The 14,616-nt window shown below is 41.1% G+C and overlaps 1 protein-coding gene across 2 annotated transcripts in view; it reads left to right on the top strand.

Moving 5' to 3' along the window:
- Positions 1–2,324: 2,324 nt before the first annotated feature.
- Positions 2,325–14,616, top strand: part of SPG11 (SPG11 vesicle trafficking associated, spatacsin) — a 76,402-nt gene continuing 64,110 nt past the window's right edge. For both annotated transcript variants that reach the window (XM_060149103.1, XM_060149096.1), the window contains exons 1-7: positions 2,325–2,573; positions 4,876–5,060; positions 5,928–6,152; positions 7,602–7,803; positions 12,192–12,329; positions 12,517–12,965; positions 14,466–14,611. In XM_060149103.1, coding sequence (XP_060005086.1) covers positions 2,344–2,573; positions 4,876–5,060; positions 5,928–6,152; positions 7,602–7,803; positions 12,192–12,329; positions 12,517–12,965; positions 14,466–14,611 — 1,575 coding nt within the window. In that variant the 5' untranslated portion in view covers positions 2,325–2,343. The remainder of the gene's footprint in view (positions 2,574–4,875; positions 5,061–5,927; positions 6,153–7,601; positions 7,804–12,191; positions 12,330–12,516; positions 12,966–14,465; positions 14,612–14,616) is intronic.

The raw sequence follows: 14,616 nt of genomic DNA, 5'->3' as shown, positions 1-14,616 counted from the left end.
GGTTTACTTTGACAAACAAGGTCATGCACTCATCAAAGAACACAAGAGTCCCTTTTATGAACCAGGGACCATTTTAGGTGGTTGAGAAACAGTGGTGACCAAGGAAAAGCCCCTGCTCTTCTGAAGCTTACATTCTGATTGGACAGGGACTGACAGAAGACATCAAATAGTGATAAATACCACGGTGAAAACAAAATTGGGGGATGAATGACTGGAGTGGAATGGAAAGCCTGTCAGTAGAGGTTACAATTAAGCTGGAATCAATGACAAGTATTCCATGCAGAGGCACTAGTGAGCACAAAGCCCCCAGAGTGAGAATGAACTTGGTGTGTTTCAGGAAAAGAGAGGAGGACAGTGTGGCTGAAGTATACAGGTAAGGGGGGAGGGTGATAAGGTAGGAGAGAGGTAAGCAGAGTACACATCTGTAAGCCATGGTTATTTTTTAAAGTCTGGATTTTTAACAGCTGGGAAGTCAGAATTTTAAACAGGGAAGTGACATAACGTGATTTTGTTTTGAGAAGATCACTCTGACTGCTGATTGTTAGGGGAACAGCATAGAAAGCAGAGAAAAAAATGTTCAGAAGTTCTTTTTCCAAAGCTGGGGCAAGAATGGAAGAGCTTTAGGGACAGAAAGAGAAGACGTTTGGAAAAGGTTTTGGAAGTAAGAGTTGACAGACATTGCTGATGGGCTGGATAAGGATGGTGGTGAAGAATCCAGGATGACTCCCAGGCAGAGTGAATGGTGGGTGCCCTAGACTAACGTGGGGAACACATGAGGAAAAATGCATTGTGAAGGGTTATAATCAACATTTTAGATGCTTTAATATGTCCTGTTAGAAATCCAAGCAGATATATCAAGTAGGTGAAGAGCAGTCTGGAGGTGAAGGAAAAGGTCAGGGATAAAGACACAAAAGTGGGAGTATCAGCACACAGATGTATTACAAGTTAGGAGTGAGGAAGAGATGATGTAGGAAGAAAAGCCAACAGGGGACTGAGGAGGAGTTATCTGAAAAAAATAGGTTGAAAATTACAGAAGTGGTGCTACCAAAGTTGAAAAGAAAGTACTTTAAGAAAGGAGTGTGTGGGCTTCCCTGGTGGCACAGTAGTTAAGAATCCACCTGCCAAGGTAGGGGATACGGGTTCGAGCTCTGGTCCAGGAAGATCCCACACGCAGCAGAGCAGCTAAGCCCATGGGCCACAACTACTGAGCCTGTGTTCTAGAGCCTGCAAGCCACAGCTACTGAGCCTGCGTGCCACAACTACTGAAGCCCGTACGCCTAGAGCCGGTGCTCCGCAGCAAGAGAAGCCACTGCAGTGAGAAGACCCGGCTCACCGCAACTAAAGAAAGCCCACGCACAGTAACAAAGACCCATGCAGCCAAAAGTTAAATTTATTTTTTTAAAAGAGTGTGGAATGAGGAGATGTGACAGAGGAGGGAGGCACTGACTACAGAAAGAGTCAATTTGGAATCTTCTGAAAGGGTAGCAGAGCAATTGGACAGTAGGTAGTAGTCTATGTAGGTTAAGGAACGATTTTCTTTTAAAGAGTGATATTACAGCATGCTTGCATGATAATGAAAGCACTGCCATTAAGTGGCCGGGGCGGGGGAAGGGTGGAGAGTAATGAAGGCGAAGAAAGTTTACAAAGTCCTACAACAGGAGGAAGATGGGAATCAAAGCACAGACAAAGGAGGTGACCTTTGATAGCTGTGTGACCCCATCTGATTGTGGAAAAGTATGTGTTAAGAAAGGCATTGCTGTCCTTTAGGAGACCATTCCAAAATGCCTACTCCCCACCTCTTCTCGCCCCCTCTGCTGGCCGATCTTGGATTATACCTCCCAGAGGAAAGAGTAGTAGGAAACAGGAACTCTACCACTTCCACCCACCCTGTTCCCCTGGCTGTTACAATGGATATTATTTGATGTCAGCATCAAGTCAGCTCCCTCATCATGGATCGGTCAAATACCAAGGACGTTGCACCACTCAGGGCCTGTAAGCAAAAATAACAGCCCAATAAGAAAAGCGAAGAGTGGCAGGCACAGGCCTCCAATAGAGAGGAGGCAGCAAGGGTAAGAAAGCAAAGGGTAATGCTACAGAGTGAGAACAGCTGCTACAGCCACCTTAAGCAGCTAATGGAGGCCCTCAACTCTCTCAGCAAACCGTGGGCTAGAAACAAAGGCAGCTGTGGCTTTGCTGGAGTGGGTGGTGCGGAGAACTTAACCGGGCAGACTACGTCAGCGTATATCTCCCCGCGGGAGTCACGAGGCTGACAGCGGGTCGGCTACACTGCGCACGCGCAGGACGCAGCGGGCTGTAGGGACCGGAAGGACCGGTGCGAGCGGGATGGCTGCAGACAAGGGGGCTGGAAGCGCTGAAGCCGTGGAGCGGGTTCTACCCGTGTTGTTGGTGCCGGTCCCCGCCGAGGCAACAGGGCGTCTGGGATCCCGGGCGCAGTTGCACAGGGAGCAGGAGGTTCTGGGGAGCTTGACGGCTGCAGGCAGCCTTCACGTGCTTCCCTTGGCGCCCGGCGGCCGGGGCGGGGGCGGCTGCCGCCTGGAAGGCCCTTTTCGGCAGTAAGTGCTGTGGCCGGGCCTGGCCTTGTGGAGGGAGTCTGCAGCCTTATCTTGGCTGGCGCCTCTGCTCCCCTCCTACCTTGGAGGTAGCGGGAGAGGGATTACGGTGGAGGGCAACGCCTCAGAGGCAGGCCCGGTTCCTTCTCGGAACATTTTCCTCGGTTTGTCGCGTCCCTGCACCCATTTCCCGTTCCGGGTGGGTGGAGACAGTATCCAGATCCTCTCCGGATGTGGAGAACCTGTAATGAATCCTAGCTTGGACGCTTTTTAAATTCATTTAACACAGGTTGATTAATCGTCACTTTGCCGTGCCCCACACCCATTTTCTTCAGTTAAATCTGTTAAAGATGCCAGCTGAGGGGCATCATCTCTCATTTGAATCAACCTGTTACCTTTTCCTTATCTCTGATACAGATAGCTGTTTCCTTCACATTTGGGCTTCCCCTCCCCTCCACCCCCCTTCAAGGACAGAGCCTGCGTTTTCTACGCACTTACTAGCGTATTCACTCAACAAATACTTATTATGCGCTTTCTGTTCGTTACCTAGGAGCAGTGCCTAAAAGGTAAAATAAGACAGTTCTTACATGTGAGGTTGTATGGTTGGGAAGACAGAAAAGAAACAATTTCAATCATATATTACTTTCCACATATGTAACTCTTACAGTTTACATCATTAAGTTTGAGTGCCTTCCGACGCTTTGGACTCTTTAATAACAAAACATTTTAGAAATGTTAACGATTTTGAGTAGCCACAGAGGAGTTCTGGAATATCCAGGTCCTATAAAAGTGCCTCACAGTAGAGATTCGTTTGTTCAATCACTGAATGTTTTAACCTGTTTTATGTTTGTCTTCTTTATTCCTGATCTCCAGTTGCTAGGAAAAGGAATCCCTCCTTACCATAAGTTAGTTGATTCAACAGTATTAAGTACGTATGAACACAGCCATATAAGGAAAGGAATGAGGCAGAGAGAGAACCTCACAGAAGATAAGCAGAACAGACATAAAATAATGGGGGCTTTTGTAAGCTATAGCATGAAATTAGTGGGGGAGGATCAAGAAGGGCTACTTTTTAGTTTTTTTAGTTGAATTCAGTTAAAATAATTCGTAGGGTAAAAATAAGGACAAGTTTATAGTGTACAGAATTTGCTTCCTCCTTTTCTCAAAGTATGTATGGTCCTTTGTATGTTGTTGAACTCACTGTACATTCTATATTATGTTCACTGAAAATTCTCTTTCCACGTGGCAGTATAGTCCCATGTGCTAATGATGTTACTGGTTTCACAGTATTCAGCCTTTTAAATATATCTTAATTTGTTTAACCTTTTTCATATTTGACATCAGATTTCAGTGTGAACAGTCAGGAATTGACTGTTTATGAAACATTCTAGGTATAAAGACAGAAATATAAAATGTCAGTGTTTTTTTCTAATAACATAGTATCACCAAGTCCACTGTTTTTAGGTATAAAACTTACTACTTCTCTAGAAAAAAAGCTTTTTTTAAAAGATGAAACTATCAGCATGGTAACCTCATCTCATTCCATTGCATAGTTTTCAGAATTGGGGCTCTCTTTTTTCTCTTTTAATGTAACTTAATTTTATTATTTAATTTGAAGCTGTAGCATCATTAGCCTCTTTCCATCCTTGTTAGTCATGTTGGTATGTTGACTTTACACTGCTTTAAATATTCTATAACTGCACTTAAAATGGAAAATTTAGTTCCTCAGTTGCATTACCCACATTTCAAGTGCTCAGTAGCCACATGAGGTTGTTGGCTACTGTATTGGACTTTGCAGATGTGTAGAACACTTGCATCTCATGGAAAGTTTCGTTGGACAGAGCTATTGTATAATATGCCAGTTTAGAGTCTTCAAAGTCTATAAATGCAAATAATCGCTTTCTTTTTTTAAAGTTATTCAAAGCACTTATGTTAGCAAAACGTATTTTGTTAATTGTGAAGACCACCTCTTATAAATAATAGACATATTTGGTTGTTGAAACATATCCTTGATCATGACAGTTCCTTTAAACATACCATCAGTCCAGATTTAGGATGAAGGAAAAAAGCAGCCACCATTTCTTGCTCTTTGCCCCCTTTTCACAAATGACTCCTATATTCTTGTGTTGCCCTGAAGGGGCTGGAAGTTCTAGAGCAGTTTACATTCCCTTAGGTTGTATATAGAAGTAATGCTATTAGGTGAACCAAAGAGTTGTTCTCTACTTCTTCTGTCCTACCTTCACCATTGTGGGTAAGTATTATTGTGGATATAGAATATAATAAATAGTCTAAACTTTTTCCTTAGGTTTGTATGGGAGGACTCTCATAACAGTGGGACACCAACAGACAAGCCCAGACTGCTTGCTCTTAGTGAAAATAATGCACTGCTCATCTGTGAATTTAGTTTGAAAGATGGAAGATGTGATGCAACCATTTCATATAGCTATACTGAGGAGACATTGCAAAAGCTCGTTGAAGATCAAATTATCAGTAAGTATTTGCAGGTGGTCTTTTAGCATGTTTGAATTTGTGTATTACTATGTAATTTTATGTATTTCAGGAAAAGCTCTTATAGAGGTGAAGTCAGGGAGGAATATTTGTCCTGTCCAGTATAGTAGGCACTAGCCACATGAGGCTATTAAGCCCTTAATGTGCTTAATATCAATTAATATGTCCTTTAAATGTCTAATGTTGATACATTCCAAATTTGAAGACTTGGTACTAAAAAAGTAAAATATCTCACTAATAGTTTTTTGTATTACATGTTGATAATGATATTTTGAATATGAGGTAAATAATATGTAATAAAATTAGTTTCACCTGTTTTCTTTCTCAGTGCAGCTACTAGAAAATTTAAAATTACATGTGTGGCTCACTTTTGTGACTGACATTATATTTCTGTTGGATAATGTGCTGATCGAGACTGGTTACAGACCTGTTTGCTATGTCCCATCCTGAGGGCTGCAGGGAGCAGAAATCAAAGCACTCAGGCTTCTATTTTTAAGGCAGTTGCATTCTCGCTACCCTGATTATAAGGTTCCTTCTTTTCCTTTTAAAAAAAGAGTCTGTGATTGTTCTTATTTAGTCTCATGGGTAAGTAGGCTTTTTTGATGATCTTCTGGTGTGTTGTCACACTCTGGCTGTAAAAAGAAGGCACAGAGACATTGTAGGCCATCTTTATTCAGTTCCTTACTTACCTTCCACTTGCTTAGGTGAGTTTGACCAATAATTGTCTAGAGTTGGACTAAGTTAAATGCTGATTCTTTTTTGTTTTACCTGTTTGTGTTAACAGAATCAAATTTACCAGTTGTAAAATTGTAACCAGTGAGTTTGACGTAATATCCTTTTGTTTTATAGGTATTTCCTTATTATCTTTGAGAATTCTGTCATTTCACAGTAACACATCATTATTGTTCATCAATGAATATATCATCCTGCACATTATATTTCCTGAAAGAGATGCTGAGATTAGGGTACTCAGCTGTTTCACATTATCCTTACCTGCACAGGCAGTGGACAGGATTATTGACACACAGCTCTGCAGAGGAATTCTTTTTGTTTTGAGTCGTTTAGGCTGGATCTGTATCCTTGTTGGTAAAGATGTTGATGTGTGGGGGAGGAGAATACCTGGAAAAATGAGCCTTTTTATAGGCTTTTAGTTTTAGGGACTGGGCTGTAGGTAGAAAGATTAATTTTTCAGTAAAACTTTCAGGGAAAAAGATCTTCATGAACTTAAAATACTCAAACTACATTGCTTTATATTCCATTCAAATATTTTTCAGTTTATAAATCATAATCATCTTGTCCAACTTATTTATGTTGTTTTAAAATTGTATATGTTCTGCATTACCCATTTATTTAAAATATACTTATTAAATATCTACTTTGTGCTTGTTCCAGGAGAGATTTAGATGACTGCTTATGATATGATACACACATTTTCATGTGTGAATATAACCTATCTCTTATCGTCTCTGATGGTGATTCCATCATATTAGGGAATCAGATGGTTTGCATAACTGTTTGAAATTTGTTTTTGGAAAACTATCACAGATTTTCTGTCTTTAGCAGATTCATAGGTCACCAGCAAAATTATTTTGAAGATTATTTAAAGAACGATCCATTATGTGTTTTTGGAACTTTCATTTCTGCATTAAAGAAGTAATTTTTCTATTTTACATGTATCATAGCCTGTGTTAAAATTTATTTTGTAAAAATTGTTATAGAATGTTGGATTAACTTCATTTTTGCTGCCAGGTTACAGAACTGAACTGTCTGACGTGGTAGGCAGTAGGCATATGTGGCTGTTGAACACTTGAAATTTTTTGGCTAGTGTGACTGAGGAACTGAATTCATAATTGTATTTAATTACTTTAGATTTAAAGTCTGATACTTGATTGAGTTATTGGAGAACTCTTGAGTATGTTTGGAACAACTCTGGCTGTTCCAAGTTCTTAAATGTAAATTTTTGAAGTCTAAATACAGACCAGATATTTCCAGTGAAAATTTAATTGTCCAAATTGAGATGTGTTGTAAGTATAAAATAACTAGGGTTGAACACTTATGTGAAAAAGATGTAAAATATCTCAATTTTTTAATATTGATTACATATAGAGATGATATTTTGGATATACTAGGTTAAATGAAACGTTCTTAAAATTAGGTTCACTGGTTTCTTTTTACTTTTTTAATAAGGCTGCTAGAAAATTTACAGTGACAAATGTGCCTCGCGTTGTTTCTTTTGGACAGCACTGTTGTAGAACACTAGTGGAAAATATTATTGTTGTCTCAGGGCCTGGCACAGAGTGGAGATTCAGCAAGTATTGTTGAGTGAACTCTCTATCAGGTTGTTTATTGGTTCCCCAACTTCATAGTCACCTGGTTAATATGATGGGATTTTTAGTGTCCGTCTTCCTTCTATTATTATTCCTACAAGGTTGGAGCAGTGAAGTCTATAACTCTTATTTCGTCCTGTGTTTTAAATGATTAGGCATACTTAAGACTGACGTTTTCTTTAACTCTAACTCGAAGACATTTTTGACACTGTGGATGGTAGACATGTAGCTCATGTGGATTTGGCACTTCCTCAAGAAGATATGTATAATGAGCAGCAACAAGAGCCAGCCAAGAGTTCTTCCTTTACTTCATTGAAAGTGTCTCAAGACCTAGATGTTGTAGTGATTGTCAGCTCCTCCAACACTGCAATTGCTCTTAACTTAAATTTGTATTTCAGGTATGTAGATTACTTCCTTCTCTGATTTCAGGTAAATAATTAGAGCCATAAGAGGTTAAAAATGTACTTGTTAGCTTCTTTTTATTCTTTTAACCGTTTTTTTCCCTCTATTTGCTTGATCACGTTCTAGCTACTACCTAGTGAGCTTATTACTATATAAAAGTATGTACAAGTGACCACTGGCTACCTTTTTATTTCTGGATACATATCCAAGTTTGATTTTGATTATTATTATATATGGCTTATATCATCATAAATGAAAAGTAACCAAGCACAATTTTAAAAGCCCTTAGCTATTATACATTATCTACTCACTTCTTCTCAATACTAGAGTAGAAGAAAAATGGGACTTACCCTGTGTTAGAATTGTGTCTTACGTGGGTTAGGGTCCTGGCTGCCTAGGGGATCACTTTTCACTTAAGGACTTTGACAAGATGTATTAACTGTGCTTTCTCCATTTTAGGATTTCCTCAGGTGTTTGCTTTTGAGGACCCACACACTTCCTAAATATATTAGTGAAAATTGAGTATTTCTTTGTGTAGCTTTTTGATTTAGAAATTCTAATTGCTTCTGATTTTATAATGTTTGAAAGGAATATGTGTGTATGTGAATATGCATACACACACACACACAGAGCACCCTGTTTATTGAAGCTTGCAAGTAGGGTAATCCACATTTATGACTTTCAGTATTAAGGGACATTTCAAACCATTAGGATTTTTGGTCCTAACTTAATATGAATGAAATAAATATATCCTTGAATAATTGGGAATGCACTTTGATGGGTTTATTGCTCATTGTCTGGATTACAAAAAAGGGTTAATTTCATCTTCACATATCAGCCAGAACTTCTTACTACTGTGAGTTTTTCATTTGTTTTCAATGGCCTTTTAATACTTTTTTTTTTTAATCTTTGAGCAGGGATGATTATCACATTTTCAGACTGTGTGCTTGTGTATCAGTAGGCCATTTTCACTGACTAAAATATATCCTGTATGTGTAGAGTTACCTTCTAATCAACTTCCTTGGAAAATAATTTGACAGGTGAGGGGGGAAGGAATGCCCACTCAGCTACTCTGATCCTTGAGTGTAGGGTTCTGTTCCTCCAGATGTTTTGGCAACACCCCAAGAGAAGAGCACTGAAGTGGGCACCAGGCACATCCCTTTGAACAAATTTCATTGAACTCAGCCACTGTAACATCAGCCAGTGAAGAGCTGCTGTTCTGTTCCCTATAGTCAATTTAGGGATCTGTCCTGTCCAACTAAATGAGTGATCGCTGTTTGTTAATTATTTACATGAGTGCTCTTTAATTAGTATAATTTCTTGAGGAAGTTGACTGCATGTTTATTTTCTAAGTGTACTCTGAAATCTAACAGTGTTTTTTACCATTCCTGCCTCCTGACCCTAGTTGTTCTTTCCTGCCATACAAAAAGTCAGCCACCCCTTTTCATTTTATCAAGTCCTATTCATGCTTTGAGATCCACTTCTTCAATGAAGTCATTCCTTACTAAAATCCCTTCCACTTGTAAATTTCTACTCATTTAATAATTTTTCTCTCCTTTGGACTTCTGTAGCACTTTTGCTTTGAACTACAGTTTAGCACTTAATTGTGTATAGTCTTGTATTATTTCTCTAATTTTTTGTGTTTCCTACAGAGTTTGTAAGCTCCATGTAAGCTCCTCATGGTTTGTTCATTCAATTCACTGTCAATGACTTTTCCTTCCAGTTTACCTTAGCTGTCCATTCCCATAGTCATACCCTGGGCTTTGTCATTATATGAAACAGCTCCTCCCGCAAATCACTCTTCTACACATCCCACTCTGAGCACGACTTGCCAGACTGTACAGCTTGCTTACTCAAGTACCCCCACTTCTCTCATCTGACCTCACTGGAATTTCTAATATGCTGACTTCCCAAGTGAAGACAGGAGCCCCCTCTGTCTTCACTGCCCTCCCTTTACAGCATAGATTCTGTGACCTGTCATTTCAGTCACTTTCTTGAATGAGCCACAGTGGTAGCACTTGATCTGACAAATCTTTTTTTTTTATTCTCTCTTCTCGTTCCCTGCACTCAAGCAACTGAGCACTTGTGAGAAAACCACAGAGGAAAATTGATACCACTATAAGTTCACATTCACTGTCTTCTGTGGTCTCTCATGTTGCCTGGAAATTTTACAATGACTTTTCATGAGTCCATTCTTCTTTTTTTTTTTTTTTGCGGTACGCGGGCCTCTCACCGTTGTGGCCTCTCCCGTTGCGGAGCGCAGGCTCCGGACGCGCAGGCTCAGTGGCCATGGCTCACGGGCCCAGCCGCTTCGCGGTATGTGGGATCTTCCCGGACCGGGGCACGAACCCGTGTCCCCTGCATCGGCAGGCGGACTCTCAACCAGTGCGCCACGAGGGAAGCCCATGAGTCCATTCTTTACAACGTTTTAAACCTCCATTTTCCTCAAACCTTTATTCATCTCTTTACCCCCAACTGTTCTTGGATGACTTTACCTCCAACTTTATAAAGGAAGTAGAACCCATCTAATGGGAGCTCCTTCAGTTTCTCACATTAAATTGCAAACCCACTTTCCTGCACTCGTCTTCTCCATCTTCTGTCCTGTTACAATGGAGAGATTCCCTCCTCCTGTGAAGGCCAATCCTTCTGTGTGTACTCTGGACCCCATTCTTTCCCTCCTTCTCAGGGACCGTTTTCTGTTTCCTCTCTTTTCTAGATCTCTAGCCTCTTTTAAGTATTAGATCCACATCCAGCTAATCACAGTCCTAGCCATTCTAGCTCCTGAGTGTGTCTTGAATCTGCCCACTTGTCTTAACTCCTCTGTCATCACTGTGATCTATTCTGCTATCATCGCTTACCTGAACTAGCTTACCAGCCTCGTAATTGGTCTCCCCATATCTGTTCTTCCCCCCTCAAATCCATCATCTATGGAGTAGCCAGAGTGGTGGTGTTACAATGCATGTCTTATCAGAGTATAGCCGGGTGTGAACATCTGGGGCAGGGTATGTATCTTTTGTTGGTGCGGGAACTACCCTCTCCATGGATCATGTTTTTTCACTGTCACCCTGCCTTCTCTAACATCATCTCCTTGACAAATGTATATCAAGCTGTTACCTTCAAATTGTTGAAAGGGTTAATAATTTAAGTGTTCAGGGGGTTTACATGCATCCCATTCTCCCCACAGCTACTCTTCTGTGTCTGATCATGGCTTCTCTGCATAAAACCCTTATTTAGCTTCTTCCCGCGCCCCCCTCACCCCAAGATAGAAGCTAAGAATCCTTAGTAGCCCATAAAACCTGACCGCATCTGGCTCTTGCCAGGCTCTCCAGCCTCATCTCACACCACCTTGCTTCTCATTCACTATGCTTTAACCACCGTAGCCTTCTTTGTGCTTCTGCAACGTGACAGCCCTCTTTCCACATACACTCTCCATCCACACCTGCACTCATACTTTACTTTCCTAACTTTTATGTATTCCCAGGGTCTCAGCCCAAGTCTTAATTTGTGGTGATGGTATGGTGAGTGATTAAAAACCTGGGCTTATGGTCACATTCACCTGGTTCACATTAAGCTCCACTGTTTGAGCCTTACTTTCTGTATCTACAAAACTGGCTTCTATTTACCTCATAGGGTTGTTGAGAGGCTCGAATACCTTAGTTTAGGTAAAGTTTTTAGCACAACATCTACAATGTAGCAGATAATCCATGCTTTTATCTCTACATAAAGCTAACTTCCCTTAAGGGTCAAATTTTTTTTAATTGACATAAACATTATATTAGTTTCATTTATACAACATATATGTGTGTATATTGTGAAATGATCACAATCAATCTAGTTGACATCTACACACATAGTTACAGGTGGGTCAAATTTTTAAGGTTGACTTTATCAATCTGCCTTAAGCAATGGAGGTAAGGAGTCTGGGTCAGGGAAACTTATTGTCTATACTCTTTCTACTCTGTAACACCTCCATCCCATACCCCCTTCCATTTAAAAAAAAATATATATTTATTTTTGTCTGCGTTTGGGTCTTAGTTGCAGCGTGCAGGCTTCTCTCTAGTTGTGGTGCACAGGCTCCAGCACACGTAGGCTCTGTAGTTGTGGCGCTCAGGCTCCAGAGCACATGGGCTCTGTAGTTGCAGCATGCAGGCTCTCTAGTTGTGGCGTGCGGGCTTAGTTGCCCCGCAGTATGTGGGATCATAGTTCCCTGACCAGGGATCAAACCCGCATCCCCTGCATTGGAAGGTGGATTCTTAACCACTGGACCACCAGGGAAGTTCCCACCCCCACCCCCACCGCCCTTCCATTTTTAACAGGAGCAATGATAACAGATTTTGTTTGATCATCATTTTTTTTTACCATGACTATTGTTTTTAAAACATAGGCAATACCCAGGACACCTACTATGTGAAAGAACACTAGAAGACATTCCTATTGAAGGCCCTAAGGGGATAGATGAAGATGATCCTGTTAATTCTGACTACAACATGAAACTGACGAAGTTTTCCTTCCAAGTTGATCGGTACAGAAACCTCCTTTTTGGATTTACTTTATTATTTCCATTTTTTGTCATGCTGACACTGTACCTTTTCACTAAAAGTCTTTACAGAGGTAGACACTTTTATTTTCCTAATTGCATCTTTGCTTGATTTACTGCTTTACTTTGTGCCTTTCACTGTCACAGATGTAAGTTCTGCCCTATCTTCCAGGTCTTGGAAAGCCCAGCTGTCATCACTGAATGAAACAATAAAGAACTCCAAGCTGGAAGGTACCTGTTGTGCTCCGTGGTTCCAGGATATTTTGCATTTGGAGCCCCCTGAATCTGGTAACCACAGTACCAGTGTGCCAAACTGGGCCTTCACTCCACAGGATGTAATGTGCAGCCAGTATAGTTTTCCACAGAAAGGTCCTGTCAAGACCAGTGATTCAGGAAGATCATGGAAAAGAATACACATCAGTGAACAGGAGGAACCCTTTGAGCTTACATGTATGTCTGTGACAGGCTTCACTGCACTGTTTACTTGGGCAGTTGAAAGGACGGGCTGTACCATTGTCCTGTGGGATCTGGAGACCCAGAGCATGCAGCGTTTTTCGCTGGGCAAGAAGTGTATTCCTGTAGACAGTGGTGGAGACCAGCAACTGTGCCTTGTTTTGACAGGTGAGAATGTCTTGTATCAGGTTGAAATCCATGCTGAGAGGTGCTCTCTTATCTATTTTACTTCTGCTGCCTGGGTGGTGGTGGTGCCTACTCCTCTAAGCCTAGACTGTTTGTTTGTTTGTTTTTGCGGTACGCGGGCCTCCCACTGCTGTGGCCTCTCCCTCTGTGGAGCGCAGGCTCAGTGGCCACGGCTCACGGGCCCAGCCGCTCCGCCGCATGTGGGATCCTCCCGGACCGGGACACGAATCTGTGTCCCCCACATTGGCAGGCGGACTCTCAACCACTGTGCCATCAGGGAAGCCCTAAGCCTAGGCTTTGATGGAGAAAATTTGGTGTTACTCTCAGTAATGTTGTCTCATGTGTTTTTAATTAAGGTTATTTCTGCTCAGCTAAATGCTAGGACTGAGTCAGGAAGAGTTTAAGAATAAGAAAGATTGGTTTTAACCCAGTGAGTCATTCATGGGACTTCAGTCTGTACAGGCAAAGGATGTAAGCTGTTAGCTCGTGGGCCATGCATGAACTCAGATTCATTTTGTTTGGCCTACACTACCTAGGCTTTTTTTTTTTTTTTTTTTTTTGCGGTACGCGGGCCTCTCACTGTTGTGGCCTCTCCCGTTGCAGAGCAGAGGCTTCGGACACGCAGGCTCAGTGGCATGGCTCACGGGCCCAGCTGCTCCGTGGCATGTGCGATCTTCCCAGACCGGGGCACGAACCTGTGTCCCCTGCATCGGCAGGTGGACTCTCAAACACTGCACCACCAGGGAAGCCCCACCTAGGCTTTTTAAAAAAGATTTTATTTATTATAAACATGTAAAATTAGAGGGTTTCACACGAAATCTGGAATTTCAGTTGTTACTGAAAAATTAAAAGCTCTGCCACACTGCCCCTCATCCCTCATAGTAATTTATGGATTGGAGCCAAATTTCAGTGCTCTTAGATGGGTTAGTTTCTTTCAGGTTAGGTTTTCTTGCACTTCTTCTCCCCACCTGTTTGGTCCCATAGGCATTTGGGTTTGGTGTGTCAGATATACATTGATTCAGCATTTATGCCATAACCTCCTATAAAACTACTGAGTGTTCTCATTGAACTAACCATGTGTTTCTTCTTCAGTATCTCAATTTTGGTAATCATGTATTTCTTTGTGTCAAGAGCATGCTATTAATTGTTTTATTTTAGTAAACCAGAAATGTGACATCTCGGTAAATAGTTAAAGGTTCCAGGTATTGATTGTGCAATATAGTACAATGTAGAAAAGAGAGATTCAATGTTATTTCATAGGATGCATTGTTCTTATGAGCATTTGTCTTGCAGTTACTGTTTTAAAAAATAACATTCTTTGAAAAATTATGATGAATTTATTACTTAAGGGCATTAGTTACTAGTACCCAATAAATCTGTTTGTAGTTACAGTGCTGAAGTATTGAGTAATTAGAAATTCCTGTCATAATCCTGAAACCTAACTCCTAATAATTTATTAAAGCTAACTTTTTTTTCTTACAGAAGATGGACTCTCTCTGATTTTGTTTGGTTTGACTCAAGAGGAATTTTTAAATAGGCTAATGATCCATGGAAGTGCCAGCACTGTGGACTCTCTTTGCCATCTCAATGGTTGGGGGAGGTGCTCCATCCCCATACATGCGCTAGAGGTAAC

This window comes from Lagenorhynchus albirostris, chromosome 1 (genome assembly GCF_949774975.1).
Source record: "Lagenorhynchus albirostris chromosome 1, mLagAlb1.1, whole genome shotgun sequence".
In the NCBI taxonomy this organism is placed as follows: domain Eukaryota; kingdom Metazoa; phylum Chordata; class Mammalia; order Artiodactyla; family Delphinidae; genus Lagenorhynchus; species Lagenorhynchus albirostris.
Note: the sequence above shows the minus strand (reverse complement) of the source record. Positions and strands in the feature narration are given on the sequence as shown.